This window comes from Stegostoma tigrinum, chromosome 14 (assembly GCF_030684315.1).
Source record: "Stegostoma tigrinum isolate sSteTig4 chromosome 14, sSteTig4.hap1, whole genome shotgun sequence".
NCBI classification, from domain to species: domain Eukaryota; kingdom Metazoa; phylum Chordata; class Chondrichthyes; order Orectolobiformes; family Stegostomatidae; genus Stegostoma; species Stegostoma tigrinum.
This window is the reverse complement of record NC_081367.1, coordinates 52702039-52724850: the sequence shown is the minus strand read 5'-3', so window position 1 is coordinate 52724850 and position 22812 is coordinate 52702039. Positions and strand designations below refer to the sequence as shown.

Below are 22812 nucleotides of genomic sequence, written 5' to 3'. Positions count from 1 at the left end.
TGTTATGATCTCTTAGGCATCTTTTACCTTATTTTTTCCCAATCCTATACATAGCTAATAATTGTATTTTTCCACACTATTTGTTTTCTCTTATATTTTAATTTTACCTCCTTGAATAAAGAAGTAAAGGAAAGAATCAAATCATCAACATTCAATTTAAAGACATGCTTGACAGTTGATTTGCACCCCAGGTGATTTCCAGCCTGATTGTATAACATTATAGTTCTTTGAGAAGGTGACCAAACGGGTAGATGAGAGTAAACCGGTTGATGTGGTGTATATGGATTTCAGCAAGGCGTTCAATAAGGTTCCCCACAGTAGGCTATTGTACAAAATGTGGAGGAATGGAATTGTGGGAGATATAGCAGTTTGGATTGGAAATTGGCTTGCTGAAAGAAGACAGAGGGTGATAGTTGATGGGAAATGTTCATCCCGCAGACCAGTTACTAGTGGTGTACCGCAAGGGTCGGTGTTGGGTCCACTGCTGTTTGTCATTTTTATAAATGACCTGGATGAGGGCGTAGAAGGATGGGTTAGTAAATTTGCAGACGACACTAAGGTCGGTGGAGTTGTGGATAGTGACGAAGGATGCTGTAGGTTGCAGAGAGACATAGATAAGCTGCAGAGCTGGGCTGAGAGGTGGCAAATGGAAGTTTAATGCAGACAAGTGTGAGGTGATTTACTTTGGTAGGAGTAACCAGAAGGCAAAGTACAGGACTAATGGTAAGATTCTTAGTAGTGTAGATGAGCAGAGAGATCTCGGTGTACGTGTACACAGATCCTTGAAAGTTGCCACCCAGGTTGACAGGTCTGTTAAGAAGGCATACAGTGTTTTAGCTTTTATTAGTAGAGGAATCGAGTTCCGGAACCAAGAGGTTATGGTGAAATTGTACAAAACTCTGGTGCGGCCGCACTTGGAGTATTGTGTACAGTTCTGGTCACCGCATTATAAAAAGGATGTGGGCGCTTTGGAAAGGGTGCAGAGGAGATTTACTAGGATGTTGCCTGGTATGGAGGGAAGGTCTTACGAGGAAAGGCTGAGGGACTTGAGGCTGTTTTCGTTAGAGAGAAGGTTGAGAGGTGACTTAATTGAAACACAAAATAATCAGAGGGTTAGATAGGGTGGATAGGGAGAGCCTTTTTCCTAGGATGGTGACGGCGAACATGAGGGGGCATAGCTTTAAATTGAGGGGTGAAAGATATAGGACAGATGTCAGAGGTAGTTTCTTTACTCAGAGCGTAGTAAGGGAATGGAACGCTTTGCCTGCAACGGTAGTAGATTCGCCAACTTTAGGTACACTTAAGTCGTCATTGGGCAAGCATATGGACGTACATGGAATAGTGTAGGTTAGATGGGCTTCAGATTGGTATGACAGGTCGGCACAACATCGAGGGCCGAAGGGCCTGTGCTGTGCTGTAATGTTCTATGTTCTATTAGTATTGAGCTCTAGACTGAGAGAACATTACAACCAGAGGATTTTGTGAGCATGATTTTGGAGTGTGCTATATTTACATATGGAAGTAAAAGAAATTAATTTTATAATATACGTGACATGTGCTTGAACGTAGTTAAGTGTCTGCTGATAGCATCAGTCATTTACTAGAATTATTTACTTGAATGATGGGGAATTTTTGTTTGAAGTAAGCTTTTCAAGTTATAACTTTTTCTAACATTACTTTGCTACACTGAATACTTTGAGGGTCAAGCCCTTCCTGAATCATGGAAGATCTGTCATTTCAACAAAACACTATGTCAGATAACTTTGACTGTACCAGTCAGTAAAATGGTTGACAGCTTTTGAAACTCTTATGTGCGTTCTTTTAAGACGATCTTGCAGCAGCGAGATCACTGGGTACTCATATGTACAACTTTGATCATTGAAAGATGATATGCCTCTTGGAACTCTGCGCTTGTTGAGTGAAATGATGTTTGCGATGCCCAGAGCATGTTTGGAGGTTTTTCAAATTGACATGCAAAGTAGCCGTTTAAATTTCCAGCTACACTGAACTTAAGGACTTTGCTCTGCATTCTTTTAGCTGGGTTCACATGGTTATATGATCAAATGCCTCTATCTGTTATTTGTTGAAGTGATACCTTTATTGGCATTGACATGCTTAAAGTGAGTCTGACAGTTGTTAAAAGCTATATTTAATTGCAAGTCTTTCTTTTTTTCTTAGTATATTATTCCCTCTTTCTTTTAGCTATATAGATTGCAGTTGATTATTACATATGCTGATAATGTAAAGTTCTTTCCGTTTAATCATTCAGTAGTTCTGAATTTACCTTTTCATGTTCTTTCTGAACTTTTCACACCCCCTCTGGGGCTTAGAGCAAGCAGAACACAGCTTTCCTTTTGAAATCACAAAGTACTTTCTAGGGTGAAAATTTAGCATAGTTCAAAGTAATTAAAGACTATTTTTGTGGTGTCCTCTTAATTTTATATTTGTTGCAACATTTCTTTCATAAAATGTAATTCTATAAATTTCATTCACTGTGGGAAACTCTTCAGTTAGCCAATGTTTTCAATTTGTATATAGCCTGTGGAATTTTAAAAATCTGGAGTATTGAGGAAAGTGGATATTCTAATAACTAATTTGAGAGTCTTAGATGGAAATCAATTTTTGTGGGTTTTCCCATGTCTTGTAGTTTTGTCTGTGCTGGTCCATGGTAGGGCTGAGAAAGTGGCAGATAGCGTTTGCGTTACCTTAGCGCTAAATCATTTCTATCTCTGATAAAAAGGGAAAACAAAAAGCTATCTTCCATGACCTTTTTAACTTCAGTATCATTGACTAGAAGCTTAATTGATCTTTTGTAGTAACTTGGTGGCACTAGTGTTGGCAGAGACTGGGTACCTCACAGGACAAGTCGCTCATCACAAAGTATACCTTCACCTGTATATGGATGTTACTTATTAGTTTGCAAAACCAAAGCAAAAGTGAAATTTTAAGTGTTCTCCAAAACACCAGGAGACTGTGTATGCGGGTTGAATGTACACCATAGAAAGCCTCATCCTGACATGGTGAAAGTTCTCATTGATATATCAATATGTTGTAGTTGCTGTAAAGGTGATTGCACCCACCTTTCCCATGAAAGACTTCCATGATTATGTAGTGAAGCACACAGTAATTACTGAGAGCTGATGCAGCAAAAATTACGCCTTCCTGGATGGTTTTCACCAGGGAATATCCCAGCTTTGGGAAAAGGGATTCTATTTAACAAGTAGACTGTTGGTCCCAGGACCAGAAAGGAGAGTTTTCAAATATTAAACTAAAACTAATCTCACTCAAAACAAAAAAAATTTGCTCACTGCAGCAATGGCTCCAAAGTTGGTGAGGGAGCGATGGTATCCACTGATTTGATATAATCAGGGAGATGGGTAAGGAGACAATGGAATCTATTGGAAGGCAGTTCACATATCATAAAGCATTTGAGATGAGCAGTTCCCATTGCCCCGCGATTCCAGCTAGACGAGGGATGGAAACAAGACTTGTTCAAAAAAGCACGTTCTGAGTAGGGACCACTTGAGGCAATTTTTGTTTTTTTTTGTTGCTGTCTGTGGGGATGAGTCAGAAAACCATAACTTGGGCAGCCTTAAAGGAAGGAATTGAACACTGGAAAAGGAAGGAATTGAACACATGACACAAAGCTGTACAAGACTGATACATTAGAACAGTGTGTTTTTCTGTCCACCTAACCGATCTGAAGGATGTTGTATATCCTAAGGAATAGCTTTCGCACAAGAATTTTGAAGAGAGAAGATATGACTGGGTGAGCATTTCATCCAAAGGCTGTAGAATATGCAATCCACTGCCACATGGAGAGTTATGATGCATGTCCCAACCAAATCTTAAGTCATTTTGGAAGCTTAACAACTGTAGGGGAGCATGGAAGGGCTTGGTTCAGTATAGTCCAAGGGGAAGTAATGTGTTTGTTTACTAATCAAATAAGAATGTTTATCAATGATTGTGCAGTTAATCTCATTGTTGCACATAGTAGACATACTTTATTTATTTCAAAACCTGAAACTTGTGTTGATTGTATTATGAATCACATTGAAGGATGACACATAAAGATTAGTTCAGACCCATGACCATAAAGAAGTGAGTATAATTGTGACCAGCAAGGTTGAGTGACACAATCTTACGATCAGAAACACCCTATAGCGACCATGTGCTAATCGTACATCTGCAGAATTTCACACCATTTCTCCTTTGTCTTGAGAAATACTTGTCCCTTGCTTTTAAATTAAATTGTGATGGTCTGTGGTAGACTTTGAATTCAATCAGTTGAGCCCAGGACCAATCTACATCACAGTAAGCACTTTGCCTCGCGTGTACAGCAGTGACAAATGTGCAACATTGATACTGAGAGTGCTTGAACAAAAAGCCGGCTGAACTTGAAAGTGTTGCTGGTGAGATTTTCATTGGCCTCATTCACAATTGTTGAATTATGCGATTCTTCATTGAACTGACATGTATTGTGTCTTTTACACAGCTTGGCTTGCATAATGTTACAACTTTGTATCACGAAACATATGCTCCGATATTCCCATGTATCCCAGAACAGGTTTTCAGGTAATTTATATAAATCATTTCACAGATTTATTGTTCTGTAGTCTTCAATTAGGACAATAACTTCATTTTGAAAAGTGCCTTGGGATGTTCTATGATGATGACTGGTGCTTTCATTGCAAGTTTTTTAAAATTCTGTATGTTTTGAATCTTTGTATTTTAAAAAAAGTTGTTTAGGCTAAACAACACATGAGAAAATAAAACAAAACTGTGGATGTTAAATACCTTAAAACAAATTGGAGAAAGTCAGCAGGTCTGGTTGCATCTGTGGAGAGAAAACAGTTAACATTTCAAGCCCTGTGACCCTTCAGAGCATGAGGAAATATGCATGAAAGTGAAAGTTGCTATGTTTCCTGGGGTCAATGGGCTGTACTGTCATTTCTTTTTCTGATGCAGTTGGCATGAACCAGTAATTCTGCTATTTGGGAACCAGAGTGTTCAGGAGCATTTATTAAGAAGTTTTCGTGCCAAGTATCATGTCTTAGAGTAGTGCTTATTGACTATCAGTGTTATACATCTCTACATGCATTGACCAGAGGAGTGGAGTATTGCTGTTAGCTTCTTTTGTTCGTGCCTATATATCGATTTCATTGGAGACTGACAAAGTATCTCTGAAATGAGCAAAGTGAAACTAATGGATTGTAACTGCAGAAAGCATTGGAAACCAGCAAGAGTGCAGCATGGGGTGAATTATTACCTCCAGTGCTAAGATTTGCTATTTTTACACCTCCATAACATTGCCTGGCTTTGCCTCTACTTCAGTTATCTTCAACCAAATCATTTGCGCATATATTTGGCACATCATACTATTTCAATACTTTTGCTAAACTTAATTCTTAATTCTCGGAAGTTCAGTTAATGCAAAACATACTGCCCATATCCGATACAACAATGTTGTGTGTATTCATCCTTTCTGACTTTGGCATGTATTGGCTCCCAGTTCTCCAAAGCTTGTACCCAGAGGTCTGCAATTTCTCTCTCAATCCTGCAACTCACCTTCCTATCAGCACGGAATGTCTCTACACGTCAAGGACTGCAGTGGTTCAAGACACAGCTTATCATGAACATCTCCAGAGAATTGGGAATGGGTATTAAATGTTGGCCCAGCTGTGTACGCTCATATCCCCTGAACAAAGTAAAAAAATCTTTTCTGTTCTTTCTGTCAGTGAACTAGTTAACATTTTCCAACATTTAAACGCCAAATGCTGACCTTTTGTCCAGCTGCTTTAACGTGTCTTTTTTCCCTTTGAACAGTCCCCCATTCTCATCTCAACTTAATTTTCTATTGCTCCTTGTGATAGCAGCAAATTTTGCGACTACGCATTTTTGGCTAAGTGGCTAGGTTTTATGCTGTCTTGTGCAATCGAATTCTGTCAATTACTGTTTGCCTCCTTCTTGAAAGTTATCTTTACAGTTCTTTTCTGACAGGTTTTTGGTTACTTCATCCCACATCTCCTGCACTAGTTTCACATCCATTTGCCTGAAGAGATTTGGGCAGAAGCTTTGTAATTTACGTCTGTAATCAATAATAGAGCTGTCAAAGTAGTGTGCTGTCCATGGTTCTGAAATCTGTAACCTAGTTCTTCCAAAAAATACTTTTCAGCAACCAGGAAATTGGGCAACTGAATTAATCATACAGTTTCCTCTTCCAATTCTCATGTGTAGGTCGAAGTGTACCACGTTTTATACTGCAGATTTCCCTTGCAGTTGTGCTTCCTGGTCATAACTACCTTATTTCAAGAGCATTCGTGGTTTTAAAAACTTGAGTGATTCTAATCTTTTGCACAATGATAATGTACTTCTACAGTACCCTGTTAGGCATATCTGTGCTCCTTAGATTTGATTTTTGAGATAGCAGTTTTTGTTTATTCGCGTGTGCGCTTTAAATTAAATCGCTTCCTTCTCCTTTCTGTAGTGAAAGTGCCTATGTTCACTGGTTCTAGATTAGCATCTTATGATCGTAAGGTATGAGGTACTTGTCTGAGGACACAATCCTGACCCTCTGATAATTGCTTGAGTGACTTTTAAGGAGGAACCTTATTCCATTCACTAGGTAGTCCATTGGTATCGCATTTTGTTTCTTCGTGTTATGTTCTTTTTTTCTGCAAAGTGCTGCATATGAATTTCTTCCAGCACTGCTGGATGATTGCTGCAAATTATCATTTGTTGATTTGAAACTTCAAACCTCTTTGTCTTTGAATTGAACGTGGTTGTTTTAACGTTTTCTGAAGCGTTCTGTGGTGAATGAGATGAGAAATTTCTTCACCCAAAGAGTGCTGAATGTGTGGAATTCTTTGCCATGGAAAGCAGTCAAGGGCAAAACAACTACTTTTCAAAATATATAGATTCAGTTCTTTGGGCTAAAGCGATCAAAGGATATGGGATGAAAGCAGGAGTAGGATGCAAATTTGGATGATCAGCCCACTCCTGCTCTTGTTTCCTATGTTCCTATGTTCCTAAATGGTACAGCATTTGGTGCTCATAAGGACCAAAATGGATTTGAAGGTGGGGGACAAGGTCAAGGAGTGTCCTTCGTGGTAACCTCTGCTTGTGTGGCAATCGAATCCATGTTGTTGGCATCATGCTAAATCGCAAACGGCCTCCAGCCAACTGAGCTAACCGGCCTCCTTTTGTCTTTCATGAAATATTCCTGAAGAAACTCACATGTAGCTGATCCTAGTTTTAAATTGAAACATGCTGCATGCAACTTGCCGCACTTTCACTCCCTCTGGAAGAACTCTGCTCATTTATCTCAGTCCATCCCATTTAAAAGCCCAGTGTGTGTTTTCTTTCTATCATAATAGTCTGAGAACATGAATATAGGAATTATTTTTGGAGTAAATCTGTGTTTACTTCATATTTCTCCTGTTTAAATCATACTTTTAAAGAACTAGTCACCCTGCTGTCGGATTCTTAAGATGGCTGCTATAATCACGAGAGTTGGCTGGAGCTGCCCAGACCTTTATGTAAGTCACAAGTAACTGGGCTGTTTGCGCCACCTTTAACTATGGAGACTTGGCCTGCTGTTAATTATGAGCATAAGCTGCCTAGAGACTTTGACTTGCATAAAGACCATGATGCAAAGAAATTGAAAATCTGTTACTAGATGATACCTAGATGGTAATGGCATTCCAGTTAGCTACACGAGGAGCCATCTGCATCTCCTCACCTCTCTCATTTTGATAAAAGCAATCAAAGAACATCATTGCTCTGAATGGCTTAACCGAAACCACCCTGACACATGATTGGAACTTGACCTTGTTAAATTGCTCATGCATACAGTTCAATTGCTGTCTTAACTTCATGAGAATAGGGGCTCTGGAATGCCTCCCTCTAGCCTCTGTCAGAAAACTCTCATGTCCAGAAAGAAACTCTGACTTTGTCTGGACTAATTCTCCAAGCACAATTTGGAAAAAAAAAAAAGCTGCACTTTTGATTCTAAGCTATCTGCTTTCCCACTCCTAGGAAAAGAATTGCACCAAGATGAGTTAATTAAGTCTTCCAATTGGACATGTGATTTACCAGACCCTTAAACTATGACCAATGTCATTTCTAAGAAATTTATAATTGCTACTGACTTCCTTTTTCTTTCTTTCTATGGTGCATGCTTTTGTGAGAAAAGGGAAAGGGTATATTGAACAAAATCTCACTGGTCTCAGAGCTTAAGATAGGAGAAGAATTTGTAATTATATTTATTTTTACTCTCCTTTTGTCTGTGATTGACAGGATCTGCACACTTTTTTTTTGGCCAGCAATTTATAGCCAACATAATCCAAAGTCACCTGGTTTCTTTGTTTTAGCCTAGAAAGACTTTCCAAACCTTGCAGGGTTTTGTTGTTGTTGTTTAATAGCAGCTTCTCTTCCTGCCCCACTTGCAGGAAACCAAGCCAAAATTGCTGCCAATGTCTGAGCCAAGGCTTTTCAGCTCTACATGCATGGAGGATCAATTAATGGTATTGACGTCTGTGAATGAAGGGAAGCAGGAATGACCTCATCAGCAAGAGGCATACCGTGGGTAGAAGGTCCCAATGGTGAGAGAGCGTGCTAGGTTACTCTGTTCAACTTTGTTTTTATACCAATCCACCCCTTCCCACCTTCTTGGGGAAAACAAAATCAGTTCAGTATGAGCAGGCAACACACATTGTTGTCAGAGATAATGGGAACTGCAGATGCTGGAGAATTCCAAGATAATAAAATGTGAGGCTGGATGAACACAGCAGGTCAAGCAGCATCTCAGGAGCACAAAAGCTGACGTTTCGGGCCTAGACCCTTCATCGGAGAGGGAACTGGAATAAATAGGGAGAGAGGGGGAGGCGGACCGAAGATGGAGAGTAAAGAAGATAGGTGGAGAGAGTATAGGTGGGGAGGTAGGGAGGGGATAGGTCAGTCCAGGGAAGACGGACAGGTCAAGGAGGTGGGATGAGGTTAGTAGGTAGATGGGGGTGCGGCTTGGGGTGGGAGGAAGGGATGGGTGAGAGGAAGAACCGGTTAGGGAGGCAGAGACAGGTTGGACTGGTTTTGGGATGCAGTGGGTGGGGGGAAGAGCTGGGCTGGTTGTGTGGTGTTGTCGGACTGATTTAAAAGTGCAATATATCCAGGTACACTCACTCGCTCAAAGGAAGTCACCGATCATCAAAATAGAATTTCAGGGATCACCCAAGCCACTTGAAATGTGCTTTTTGTTTGTCAAGGTGAAGACAAAAGCAAAAATACAGGAGACGGTGGAAGTCTGAAACAGGAATAAAAGAAGCTGTAAAAACTCAATGGATCAGGAAGCATCTGTGAAGCAAAACTGAATTAATATGTCAGGCTGATAACCTTTCTTCAAGTAAAGATCACCATGAATCTAGATCTTTGCCATTCTGGATCCTTCCAGTCGACAGTAGATAATCTATACAACATTGGCTAAGGCTTTGTAAGCAAATGCATTTGCCTTTTCTGCAGAGCATCCATAACTTAAGGCCTGTGACCTGTGTGGAGCAAGGTCAATGGGTAGGACCAATCGCCTATACGGAATTATTGGTTTGCCCAAGGACTAATTGACTGAACCCCATGGTGCTGAAAACACCAGCTCCAAATGCTGTGATTTGTGATAATAGGAAGAAATTCTACTTTACTCTCCTTTTATTATTCGGTATAATCTGCTGCTGGGCAAAGTTTCAGCATATTGTCTGTACCAGACATTCAGGACATTCCAGGGCATTGCTTTACTGTCTAGTTGTACGTGGATTTTATTTATATACTTTAATGTAGTTAGTTGTATAAGTAAGAGCTGTAGAGAAAATGTGCTGTTGGGTAGAAATATAGAAGCAAAAGATGGGATGGATAATAGTGAGTACAATTCAGATGGATCACTTCTGTTTTATCAGCATGTTGTCAGCCCACTTGTTATAATACTTGGGGACTGACTTGCCATGTGACTGGTTTAAGTGAAGTGGTTAAGTCTGTGTGTGGCAGCTTCCTGGCCTTCCTCTTCCTGTTTCCATTTATACTTTGTTGTATTTGACGACAGGCTTGAACAAAGTGTTTGTAGATCAGTTGATTTAGGGCATTGTGAACAGCAAATAGCAGCTTAGTTAATTGTGTGCACTTGTGAAAGAATGCATTAAAGTTCGAAAAATAACAATGCCAGACTAAATTTAATAACCACCCTCTGCTTGCTTGTCAGGTTATTGCTTGTGTAATCTGCTCAACCATGGGAAAATAATTTGGACGACAGGTCACGTGTGCCATCTTGCGTTGTCCAACAAGGCAGTGAGATTTGATTGGCCAGCTCTGGGATGGTAGTCCTGTGACATGTTTGAGGATGGCATACAGATGACTCGAAAAATAACACCCCCCCCCCCCGCCCCCGCAAGGGTTTGATCAAGCTTGCACAGTCACAGCAGTGTGCTTATAATAATAGGATCTCGTAGGTTCAAAAGCTGAACTGTACCTACCCCACTGTTAATCTCATTGCTCTACGTGGTTTTCTAGTACCATTCTTTGAAATCTAAAAAGCTGTTATTTGTGGGGGCGGGTAGTGACACTATTATGGTAACAGTATGACTTGAAGCTTTCGGTTAAAATATTTCAATTGAATTTTTTTTTCAAAGAAGCGAAACAACCAGGAATAGTCTTCTAATAGGATTATGCACATCATAATTTAATCTATGGTGTAGGTCTTAAACTGCAGTTTGATTTTATTGATCTTCCCGTACATACACATTGTCTTAATTTTGATGACCTATGGTTTCACCAGATTCTTGCAGCTTCAGTGATCTTGACGTGAAAGTACCTTGCAGGGATGCTGTCAGGTTCATGATTGTCAGGGCATGTAATGAGTTTCTTGCTGCAACAAGCTCCCCCCTCCCCCCTCCCTTCTCGTGCAAACCAGCATACCATGCCTTTGTGCCTGCTGTACTTGCTTCTTATCCTATGGAGAAGATAACATTAGTTGCACTGCAGCAGGTGGAGCTGCTGCAGTGTGCTTAGCTCATCTGACTCTGGCATTCAGACCCCTCCGAGACCCTGTGCCTTGGACAAATTAGTCCCTGGCAGAAAGGATCCCTTTGGAAGTGAAGGCAGCCAAATGATGGCAGGCTTATTGTGAAATCGTCTTTTCAGATGGTGCATCTGCATCGGCAGGTGGACACGAGTTTTTGTGTGTGTCTGAGTGCGTGTCTGTGTTAGGAGGATATGGGGAGGAGAGTGAGAAAATAAAGTACTGAGAGGTGTACAAGTGCACCCAAGGAGCTGTCAGAAGTGAGGATGCCAGAGATGGGGACTAGATGCTGAAAGAGGCTGTAAGTCGTTGCTTACTGAGCCGTTTAGTCCCTCTGTAATCTGTCATTGATTAGCCTGGAACTAACATGTCTCCTAGCATCAAAAACTTGGATTGTTTCTCCCCAATGCTGTGTCACTGTAAAGTGGCGTGTACCAACAGTACTGTATCACTGATGTTTGGATGTAAGGTGGGTTGAAAATAGCATTGCTGCATGTATACGTTATTTTAAAATACATTGAGAATCAATGTTGCATTTGTAAACATTTCACTGTGCATGAACTGATATCAATATTAGGAATGTAGATAAAAGGCCATCTCTCTTGAATGGTGCTGACACTCTATACTGCAATTCAATCAATGGGATATCGGTGCATTCAGCTGTTTAGCTCAGGCACCTAACAAACTATTGAATGTAAAGTGGGACACACACAAGCTGCTGCTCATCATTGAGAATCCTATTAAAACAGGCCTTTATGTTGCTGCTTGTTGCTGGTAGAATTGGCTGGCCTTTTAAACCCAGCGGAGAAAAATTCACTTGCCTGAGTATTAGTCTTTATTGTGTCCTTTTCAGGATTTTATTTGTGCAGCCTTTACACCAGAGAGGAGATCTTTGATATTTATTTTTATGTCCGGTGATGTTTGGATGTAGACGTGGCTTTTAAAATGTTACCAAAGGCAGCCTGATGTTCGGAAATGGTTGGGGTCTTTGCAAGTAATTCACAGTATCTAGCGCAAAGCAGTAGCAAATCCTGAAGTCATTGATTATTTTCTTTCATGTGTGTGGTTGTACTTAATCAGCTGAAAATGCTGTAGTTGGAAGGGTTTTTTGTTCTGACGTCAGCTAATTAAAATCTAGAAGCCTAAGTTTATTTAAGCAAGAAAGTGATAAAATTTATTTTCAGCCATAATCTCTCAAGCATAATAAATATGCATGACTAAGTAATGTTTCAAAAGACGTAGACATCCATTGATTCAACTTTCTGTTTTTTAAATAATCTGTTAAATTGCAAGCCATTCAAAATGTCTTATTTCAAGATTGTTATTTAAATAACAAAGTTTTCTCCAATATTTTAATTTTGTGAAAAACCTGTCTCTAGCTCCTTAGAGCACAAAAGTTTTTTAAACTAATTTTTTTGTAGTTGTCCTATTCAATATCTTTCACACTCTGCAGCAGTGGCCCAAGTGACAAGATGTCTGTGAATTAATGCTCGTGAACCTTTCATAAAAAAAATTCATCCTCTTTTGCTCCCAGCCCCCATTCTGTTTATTTCCATGACATGATTCGTGGCCAAGAACTCAATTTATGGAATATTGTGAAGATGACAAACAACTTTGTTTCAGTGTGTTAATGTCTGACAAGACCCCTAAAACACTTTGCAGGAGGCAGAATCTGCAGTTAGAATAAATACCTGCCAGAGGTAGAGGTACAGTACAGGTCACAAGAAACCTAACCTTGCCATGGCAGGGCCAGTGTATCTCAATCAGTTTTGTTTGCTAGAACGAGATGACCAATTCTGGCACCTATGCAGAAACTGCTGAAACTGGTTTGTCCAAGATAAGATGAGTACTTATTTAATAAGCTCATGTTTTCTTATATGTCCCATAAGAATCTTTGCTGTATGTGCGTGTGTGTGTGTGTGTGTGTGTGTGAGAGAGAGAGAGAGAGAGAGAGAGAGAAAGAGAGAACATTTTAGCTTGAAGATATCCAGATCCAGTATAGTGTTTACGAGCATTTGATAAAAGTCTACAATCTGCATGTGATACTTGCTGGGATCACTTTTTCAAGTGCCAGTGGTTGAATTAATGTAACATACAACTCGTCAGTTTAGATGCTGGTTGCTATCATATGTTTACATGATTGTTTGTATATCTTTAGAAAGCCAGCACAAACTGAGATTATGTATCAGGTGAGTGATTTGACAGTAAAAGATAGCACAGCTGAGCTCAGTTTCTTCTTTTTAAAAAAAGAAGTATTTGTTGTTACATAGCAAGTTTCATCACCATCATGGTCACTTTTCATATTAGTTATGGTAAGGAAAAGATATCACGTTTTCATCAATAGCAAAAACTTTAAGACTGTAAGACCACCCTATTTTAGGGGGTATTTGTTGAAGGATGGACATAGTTGGCATCTTAGTTTAACATCTCATCTGAAAGAAGGTACCTCAAACGGTGCAGCTCAGTCGCATACAGGTGGCAGTGTGGTTTACTTGTTCAAATCTCTGGAGGGTGGCTTGAACTCATGTCTTTTTGACAGCAGGGAGGCCAACCAAGTGCGATTTACTGTGTAGTTTTCCACCAGGTTATTAGGAAACAATCAGGCATACATTTCTTCCTGGCTGGTACTTGAGCTAGTTGTCAGAGGATACAGGAGGATATAGATAGGCTGGAGACTTGTATGGTGAAGTGGCAAATGAAATTTAATCTAGCCAAATGTGACGTGATGTATTTTGGCAGACTTAATGCAGGTGAGAAGTATACAGTCATGGCAGAATCCCTCATAACATCAACAATAGAGGAATCTAGGCATACAAGTTCACATTTCCCTGAAAGAAGTATTACAAATGGATAAGGTGGCCAAAAAGACATGTGATATGTTGGCCTCCACGGGTCGATGCACAGAGTATAAAAATGAATGAGAAACGTTGCAGCTGTATAAAACTTGAGTTAGGCCATGTTTACAATATTGTGTACAGTTCTGGTTGTCAGACTACCAGAAGGAGGTGGAGGCCTTGAGAAGGGTACAGCAACGGTTTACCAGGATGTTGCCTGAATTGGAGGGTATTAGCTATGAGGAGAGATCGGACAAACTTAGATTGTTTTCGCTTGAACATGGAAGGGTGAGGGGCATAACTCTAAATTTATCAGGTATGATTTTTATCCTCATGAAGCCGTGTTGATTTACAGGTTGTATTTGTAAATGCTCTGTTGTTCTGCCCTTTATAATAGGCTTGAATAGTTTTCCAACTACAAATGTTATACTTGCCTATAGTTACCTGTTTTCTGTCTCCTTCCCTTTTTGTTTTTGAAAAATGGTGTTAGATTAACAACTTTTCAATTCTCCTATACTTCTTCAGAATCTGAAGATTCTTGGCAGATTGCTGCAAGTGCATCCACGAGCTTTATAACTACATTTTTAACACCTACAATGCATCCCATCAGGTCCAGGGAATTATTGGTCTTCAGTCCCCAGTTTCCCTTGTACTTTTTCTTGTGTCACAGTTGTATTTAATTCTTCTTAAGTCTTTGCCCTTTGATTATTTAGTATTTTTGGAATGCCATTAGTGCATTCTACTGTGAAGACTGACAGAAAGTATAACGCTGAATTAGAAATTTTTTTTTCGGTAATATAGGGAATGCGAATGAGGCAGTAAAGTGGAGTCGAGGATGATCAGATCAACCATGATCTCATTGAATGGTGGAGTGAACTCAATGTGTTGAAAGGCCAACTTCTGCTCCTGTGTCTTGTGGTGTTACAGTCTTAGTTATTCAATTTCTCCCGCCATTTCTTGGTTCCCCATTATTACTTGCCCAGCCTCAAACTCTGAGGCCTGCGTTACCTCAGCATCTCCCTTCTTTTTTATATGTTTAATGATCTTACAGTCTGTCATAATATTTGCAATTTTATTGTCAAAATTTATTTTTTCTTTCTATTATCTATCTAATCTGTGTGCAGCACTCTGGCAACTTTTTTGGCCATGACTTTAGGCATTGATAGGAGTATTTAGTCACTGCTGTCAAGTTCGTTTGTATGATTTAAGGTAAGAAATCATAACCAATTTTTTCTTTCTTTGGCACATCTTTTCAAAATGTATTTATACAATGACAGAAGTCCATATTTGATGTTTCTTCTATGAAAATTAATTGCTCATTTTTATTAAATTGTTACTTTAATTGCACAGCTGTCAGCAAAGCATGACTGAATGTGATGCCTTTCTTTTTGCCTCTTTTGTATCTGTATAATTTTCATAACACTTAATTTACATAGCACTTAATGTCAGTGTGACCAGGCTACTTTAAATATAGTTAGTGTTTTGTTTGAATAGGTGTCGTGTTTTGACACACTGGCCTTCCACTGGAATATTTTTCACTCTTGGTGTATAGTCCATCCAAACTGTATTGGCAGAGCACTAGATTTTCAGTAATTGAATATTTTCCATTTTAGTTTAATTGCGATTTCTGTATATTTTGAGCATTGTATTATGTGATTGCGTCAATTTATAATTGGGCTCATTAGTTTGATTTCAGATCAATTCCTTTTCCATTAAATGGAAATCTGGGAACCTCCAGGATTTCTGCTGGGGATTGCATTTTGTCATTGCTTCATTTTCCATGAAAACTAGAGAAATAAGTTCATAGTTTTGGACATCAGCTGCAGCCTTTCATTTGGTTAGTTAATAACTGACCCTCAATTACTGACCCGTATTACTGTAAGTAGATTAAATTAACAGTGGTCAATAAATTTTCTTAATATCCCACTGTAATGAATAAAACTTTAGGTTCACAAAAATTCCTGTAGTGGTAAGCAATGATTGCAGTTACATTTATAGCTGCTAATATTTGGCTGCTATCTGATTTGTGATTGATATTAACATGCATAAACTCAAAATCTGCTGGGATTGAATATTACAGTCTAACTGGGAGATTGAAAATGCGCTGTCTGGCCTGGACTAAAATGCGCTTGGTTCTTAACTGAGAGATTGCTTCTTTGTGAGGAAACTAGGAAAGTTTGGAATTCCAAAAGAGTCAATCTGATCCCCTTTATGAAATAACATTTAAAGTTTGCAAATATATAAAGTTGCAGTGATCTTCTTTTGGAGGCATACATAAAAATTGGAACGGCAAGAGATCATTTGGCTCCCCAAGTGTACTGCATTGTTTGGTAAAGTCATGTTTGATTTGATTAAACTCTTGACTCTACTTTTCTGCCTGCTCTCCATAAATCTTTGATTTCATTGATAGTGAAGAATCTACCCAGCTTAACCTTTAAAATATTCAGTGGTCCTGCTGCCACTGCTCTCTTGGAGTAGAGAATTGCATAAACCCTGTGGATAAAATCTAACAGTCCTCAAACAAAAGCGAAATACTGCAGGTATAACAGTGTTGAGCTGGAGGAATGTAGCAGACCAGGCAGCATCACTTGAGCTGGAAAGTTGACGTTTCAGGTTGGGACCCTTCTTCCGCCTCAACAGCAACTTTCCTTCTCTTCTGCTGCCTGGCCTGCTGTGTTCCTCCAGCTCCACACTTTGTTATCTCTGACTCCAGCATCTGTAGTTCTTGCTATATCCAAGTACTGTGGATGCTGGAAATCTTAAATAAAGTATCTCCTTATTGCTGTCGTAACTGGGAGGTCTTTTTTTCAAAACTCTGACCTCTGGTTCTAGTCTTTCCCTCAGAGGGAAATATGCACTTAGCAACCACCAGCTCCAGTAATAGTCAAGAAACTTGACACCCCACAGGACAGAGCAGCCAGCTTGACTAGCACTACATTCTCAAATATTTATCGTTAATGCTTGGTAGCAGCATTGTGTACTTCTGCATGGTGCACTGCTGAAATGCAGCTAAGATAGCACCTTCCAAACCTGCGACCACCACCATCTAGGACAAGGGCAGCAGATATATGGGGCCACCACTACTATTTGGACAATTTCCTAGAGCAATATGTTGCAGATCCAACTAGGGAGCAAGCTATTTCAAATCTAGTGATATGTAATTAGGCAGTGACTATAACATGGAAGAATTTAGCTTTCTGTTTGAGAGGCAAGCACTTGTTTTGGAAACAATATGCTTAAATAATGATTATTACAAAGCTATGAGGATGGAGCTGGCCAGAGTGGATTGGGAAAGGAGTTCAGCAGCAAAGGCATTTAAGAAACAGTGGCAGATGTTTAAGAAAATAGTTTGTCAGTATTTTCCAGTAAGGATTGAGGTTGATGAGAACAGTATGTGCCAACCATGATTACCCAGGGAAGTTGAGGACAGCATCCGATTGAAAGAAAAATCATAGTGTGGCAAAGGTTAGTAGTAAGCCAAAAGATTGGAAAACTTTCAGAAACCAACAACAGGCAACCAGAAAAATAGTGAGAGAAAATAAACTTTGAAGGTAAATTTACAATAACGTCAAAACAGTCTGTAAGACCTCTGTAAATATATAATAAGGAAAAGAGAAGCCTAAGCGAACATAGGTTTTTTTGGGGGTTGAAGAAATAGCAGAGGAATTGAATAAATACTTAACCCTTCACAGCAGAAGACACTAATAACATCCCAAAATGACTAAATATTCAATAGGCAAAATGCAGGGCGGAAATTAATACAATAACAATGTCAAGAGGAAAAAGGAAACTAATGGGGCTAAAGACCAAACATTGGACCTGAATCCTAGGATGTTAAAGCAAGTAGCTACAGAGTTAGTTGAACTCCAGAAATTCTGAGATTCTGGAGAAGTCTGACAGGATTGGCAGTTTTCCAATGTAACACCCTTATTTATAAAGGGAAGGAGACCAAAACAATTGATAATTATTGGCCAGTCAGCTTATGTCCTGTTATTGGAATGTTCAGATCTATTGTAAAAGATGTAATAGAGCATTTAGATTAGATTAGATTAGATTCCCTACAGTGTGGAAACAGGCCCTTCAGCCCAACAAGTCCACACCGCCCGTTGAAGCATCCCACCCAGACCCATCCCCCTATAACCCACACGCCCCTGAACACTATGGGCAATTTAGCATGGCCAATCCACCTAATCTGCACACCTTTGGACTGTGGGAGGAAACCGGAGCACCCAGAGGAAACCCACACAGATACGGGGAGAATGTGCAAACTCCAGACAGACAGTCGCCCGAGGCGGGAATCGAACCCGGGTCCCGGGCGCTGTGAGACTGCAGCGCTAACCACTGAGCCACCCGTTTTTCTATCTTTCTTTGCATCTCTTGGTTCCTTTTTATAGGTCGTCTCTAGCAGTATTAACCCATGAAGTTAATTAGGGAAATATATTTTATAAATATTGTTCCTTAAAAAGATCTTAGTATTCTTAAGGTGCCATTAAAAAAGATGAGATATATCCAAAAGGGAGGAAATTTTTTAAAAATCTGCATTCAAAAATTACTGTTTTATTCCATAAAGAAGTAATGCTTTAAAGTAGTTTTTAAAATGTCCTCCATTGAATATGGAGAAACACAGATAGCACCTATTACTCAATTTTTTATGCAAGCTGTTTAGTCTCTTCAAAAGAGAGCGCGGTGGCAACCTTGAAACTTACTTTTTCCAGATAATTAAAATGCAAGACCTAAATCGTATCAAAGCAAGTGACGGAACCAAAATGCAGGTTTAGACTATTAGATGACAACAAACTTGTTTGTCTGCTATTCTGGACAGAATTAAAACGTAATCAGTTACGTGACAATAAACTCCTTCATTTCAACCAAAATTACTAACATGTTGTGTGATCAAACAGTGTCAGTATGGTTTCATGTAGGGGAAATAATTCCTGACACATTTTTTGGAATTCTTTTAAGAAGGTAATGAGCAGGATAGATCAAGGGGGAATCAGTGAATGTAATGTATTTGGATTTTTAGAAGGCTTTGGATAAGGTGGCACATATAAAGCTACTTAAGATAAAAACCTGTGATGTTGACATAGTGTTTTAGTATGGATAGAGGATTGGCTAATTGATAGTTCTGGTAAGGGGGGCATTTTCAAGCTACTGCCTGTAACTAGTGGAATACATGGATCAGTGCCAGGGCACTAATTATTTACAATGTATAGTAATGGTGTGAATAAGGAAAGTGAATGTGCTATCATCAAGTTGGTGGATAATACAGCAATAGGTGAGAAGGCAAGTGGTGAGAATGGCACTGTGATATCGACAGGTTACATGAGTGGGCAGAAACTTGGCAGACGAAATATAACATGGGAAAATGTTAGTTGATGCACTTTGGCAGGAAGTACAGAGGAGTTGAATGTTATTTAAATAGAAAAAGACTACATAAAGCTATAGAGCAGATGGATTTGGGAGTTCCTGTCCATGAATTACATGAAGTGTCATCCAGATTCAGCTGGTAGTGAGGAATTCAGATGGAATGTTGCTGTTTCAAAGGGATTGGAGTATAAAAGTAGGGAAATTTTACTAAAACTGTATAACGCATTATTCAGACTACAACTGGAATACTTTGAGCAGTTTTGGGCCCCTTATCCAATGGTAGATATACTGGCATTGAAGTGAGTCCAGAGACTGTACTATAGGCTGATCCTGGGTATGGAGGAACTGTCTTATGAGATGAGTTTGAGCAGGTTGGGCTTGTACTCTTTGTCTTTCATTCTTGTATATTCCAATCTACTGAAATGCACAAGATTCTTGGAGGTCTTTTTCAAGTAGATAACCCAAAAGCTATTTCCCCTTGTGGAATGTCTAAGATCAGAGGGCATAACCTCTGAATAAGGGGTAACACATTTTTAAGGCAGATGAGGAGGAATTCCTTCTTTGTGAAGGTTGTGAATATGTGGATTTTTTAAAAATCGGAGTGGGCTGTTAACTCTGGGTCATTAAGTACATTTAGGCTGGAGGTTTTTAATTAATAAGGAAATTGACGGTATGGGAATAGGCACTAAAATATAGTTGAGGGTTATAAGATGAGTCATGATCTTATTGAATGGTGGAGCAAATTCGATGGGCTAAGTGGCCAATATCTTGTGGTCACCAAGCCACTCACCGTCCTAACTTGAAAATATATCACTTCCATCAGAAATCTTCAAACTCCCTCCCTAACAGCATTTTGGGTCTGCATGCTGCATGTGGACTGCAGCGGTTCAAGGAACTAGCTCATCACAACCTTCTGAAGAGCACCTGAGGATCAACATCAAGTGCTGGCCCAGCCAGTGATCCCCTCATCCCATAGGTGATTTTATTTCAGAAAAAGCCATGTCCAGGGTCTTGTATGTTTTGATAAGATCATCTCTCATTCTTTCCAAACTCCAATTGAAAACCTGTTGAACTCAGTTAACCTTTCCTCATAAGTGATCCCTTCATCCCTGGACTCTGATGAATGAACCTTCTGAGGATTACTAATGTACTTTTTTATCATTCCTTGCGTAAGGAGACAGAAACTATTCGGGTGTAACAGTCAACTAATAAGTTTGAGATTGGTCTTTCTTTTGGATCATGTGATTCTTACTCACATCTTCCCCTGTTCCCATAACTCCTTGCGGATTTTATGGAGCATAGCATTTCTGTAGCAAAATGGAACATCTAAATATAGTTGTGGAGCAGTGAACCCACAAATACTGTGGTGGATTACATTTATGCCGAAAAGATTCAAAATCCTGCCATTTACAGCTTTGTATTGCAGGGTTAAGATATTGAACCCACTAATACAGATTAGTTTCCTTTTCCCTTTAGTCTTCCTTAAGAAGATGTCCTTTACTGCAGTTAACTTGTGCAACATGAGACTCAGCAAGCCCATCCTTAACTTGACTTTCTTGATATTTTTTGTTCAAGGATATAGTAATTAAATATTTAATCTCGGTATAAAGCATGCACAGTAACATTTAATTGCATGAAAAGTAGGGATCTAACATATCTGATAGCGTATTGTTTTAGACCAACGATTTAGAATTGGCAAGAAGGAACATTATTTGTATTGATTCAGTTGCATGGTGATTGTGTTTGGAGCTGTGCATTTACTTTAAGGTAAAATGAGGGGTGATTATGTTTTCTGTTTTGAAGCCTGTACTACTGTAAGGGGGCCCAAGGTGTTTGGTTGAGATGCAGGTCCATGGTGTTTAGGATTGGAGACATTGACAGCAGTCCATGTATTTACAGTGGACTTCCTGAGGTTTTGAGAGTATCACATTGTGAACAGTTGAGTTTTGTCTTGGAAAGAAGTGGGATGTTTAAAAGAGTTATGTTCTCGAGGATAGCTAATCAGCATTTCTTCCCAGATCCAAGGTCCATATGATTCACATTACCATGAAGATGAGATTTAAGTTGGAAAGAATTTCTATGATACCCCTGAAGGCGCTCAGGCCTGTTAAGTCAACCAGAGCCCAAGAAATAGAACCACCAGAGCCAAAAAGCCTGTAGTTCTCAATCCTGGAATGTGATTGGAGGCTCAAGATGAAACTGAAAGATTTCCTGAGCTTGCATTGAGGGATGATTGCCAGCTGTATGCTAACCACAACGAATAGCTATGGAGTTGTAAGTTACCAGGGTGAGAAAGGAAAAGATTATAAAGAAATCTTCAGAAGCCAAGTATCATTTTTGACTGATTCTTGGAGAAATGAATGTCCGCTTAAGGAATAATGCAATATATACTGGAGTTATTCTTGGTTGTGTTAGAAGTTCTGTTCAGCAATATAAGTAATCTACCAAATGCTTTTTAGTCTATTCAGTAAACCTCTGCAAATGTGCAGTATGCTGTCGTCCCTTCAAGGCAGAGAGGGCACAGAATTCTTCAACTGCATTCAAATGAAATTTTAAGCCAGCATGTGATAAGCCCAATCAGAGAGGGTGCAATTCTATGTTTAGTCTTAGGAAATGAATTGGGTGGGTGGATAAAGTAGCAGTGGATGACCATTTTAGGGATGATGATCATAAACTAGTAAGAGTTAGCATTATTCTGGAAAGAGGGCTAAGATAGAACAAGCATAAAGATTCTAAACTGTGTGAAAGCAAACCTTTTAACCAAGTTGAAAGGTGATCTGGCAAAAGTGGGTATGTTGAAGTGACTGAATGAAAGTCAGTGGGAGGCACTCCAAAATGAGATTCCAAATGCACAGCATTGAGTGAAGATAGAGTGCTGCTGCTAAAACGGGAGTTCTTTGGTTAACTAGTGGCATACTGGGTAAGGTAAAGCAAAAAAGGTGAGCTTCTCATTGTGAGGACTGTCTTTTAATTTATGTATTTTAAAAAACTGAAGACTGAAATGAGAGAAATTTAAAAGAAGACTTTGCAATAGTAGCTGCAGCTTTGAAAGCAAGTAACCTGATATTCGGAGCATGCATTATAAATAACTATGACAAGCGGTAATTGAAATTCATATTTCAGATGATCCAGAGCCAAAGATGTGCAATGATGTAACTCGTTGGCAGCCGTAAGTTGATTCACTTGTGTACTAGTGACAGTTATCAATGACTGAAAGCTTTTACTTGCTAACAACTGTGTGACTGTAGTTTGTTCGCTCGCTGAGCTGGTTGTTCTGTGGTGTGCAGATGTTTCACTACCTTCTCGGCAACATCATCAGTGTGACCTCTAATCGAAGCATGGGCGTCTTGCTCCGTTCTGAATTTATATGCTCCTCTGGTATGGTGGGTCTTGTCACTTCCGATTCTGTTTTTCAGTAGCGGTTTGTATATGGGGTCTATTTCTATTTGTTTGTTAATGGAGTCCTGTGTGGAGAACCAGGCCTCCAGAAATTCCCTGATAATAAAATGTGAGGCTGGATGAACACAGCAGGCCAAGCAGCATCTCAGGAGCACA

At 39.5% G+C, this 22812-nt stretch overlaps 1 protein-coding gene across 17 annotated transcripts in view; it reads left to right on the top strand.

Annotated features, from left to right (window-relative positions):
- Window positions 1-22812, top strand: part of LOC125457523 (disks large homolog 1-like) — a 406012-nt gene that overhangs the window by 98639 nt on the left and 284561 nt on the right. Inside the window, exon 1 of one of the 17 annotated variants that reach the window (XM_048541841.2) lies at window positions 11015-11525. The exons of the other annotated variants lie outside the window; for them this stretch is intronic. Within the exon in view, the coding sequence (XP_048397798.1) occupies window positions 11424-11525 (102 nt within the window). The 5' untranslated portion in view covers window positions 11015-11423. Of the gene's footprint in view, window positions 1-11014; window positions 11526-22812 lie in introns of those variants that run through there. 17 annotated transcript variants of the gene reach the window in all.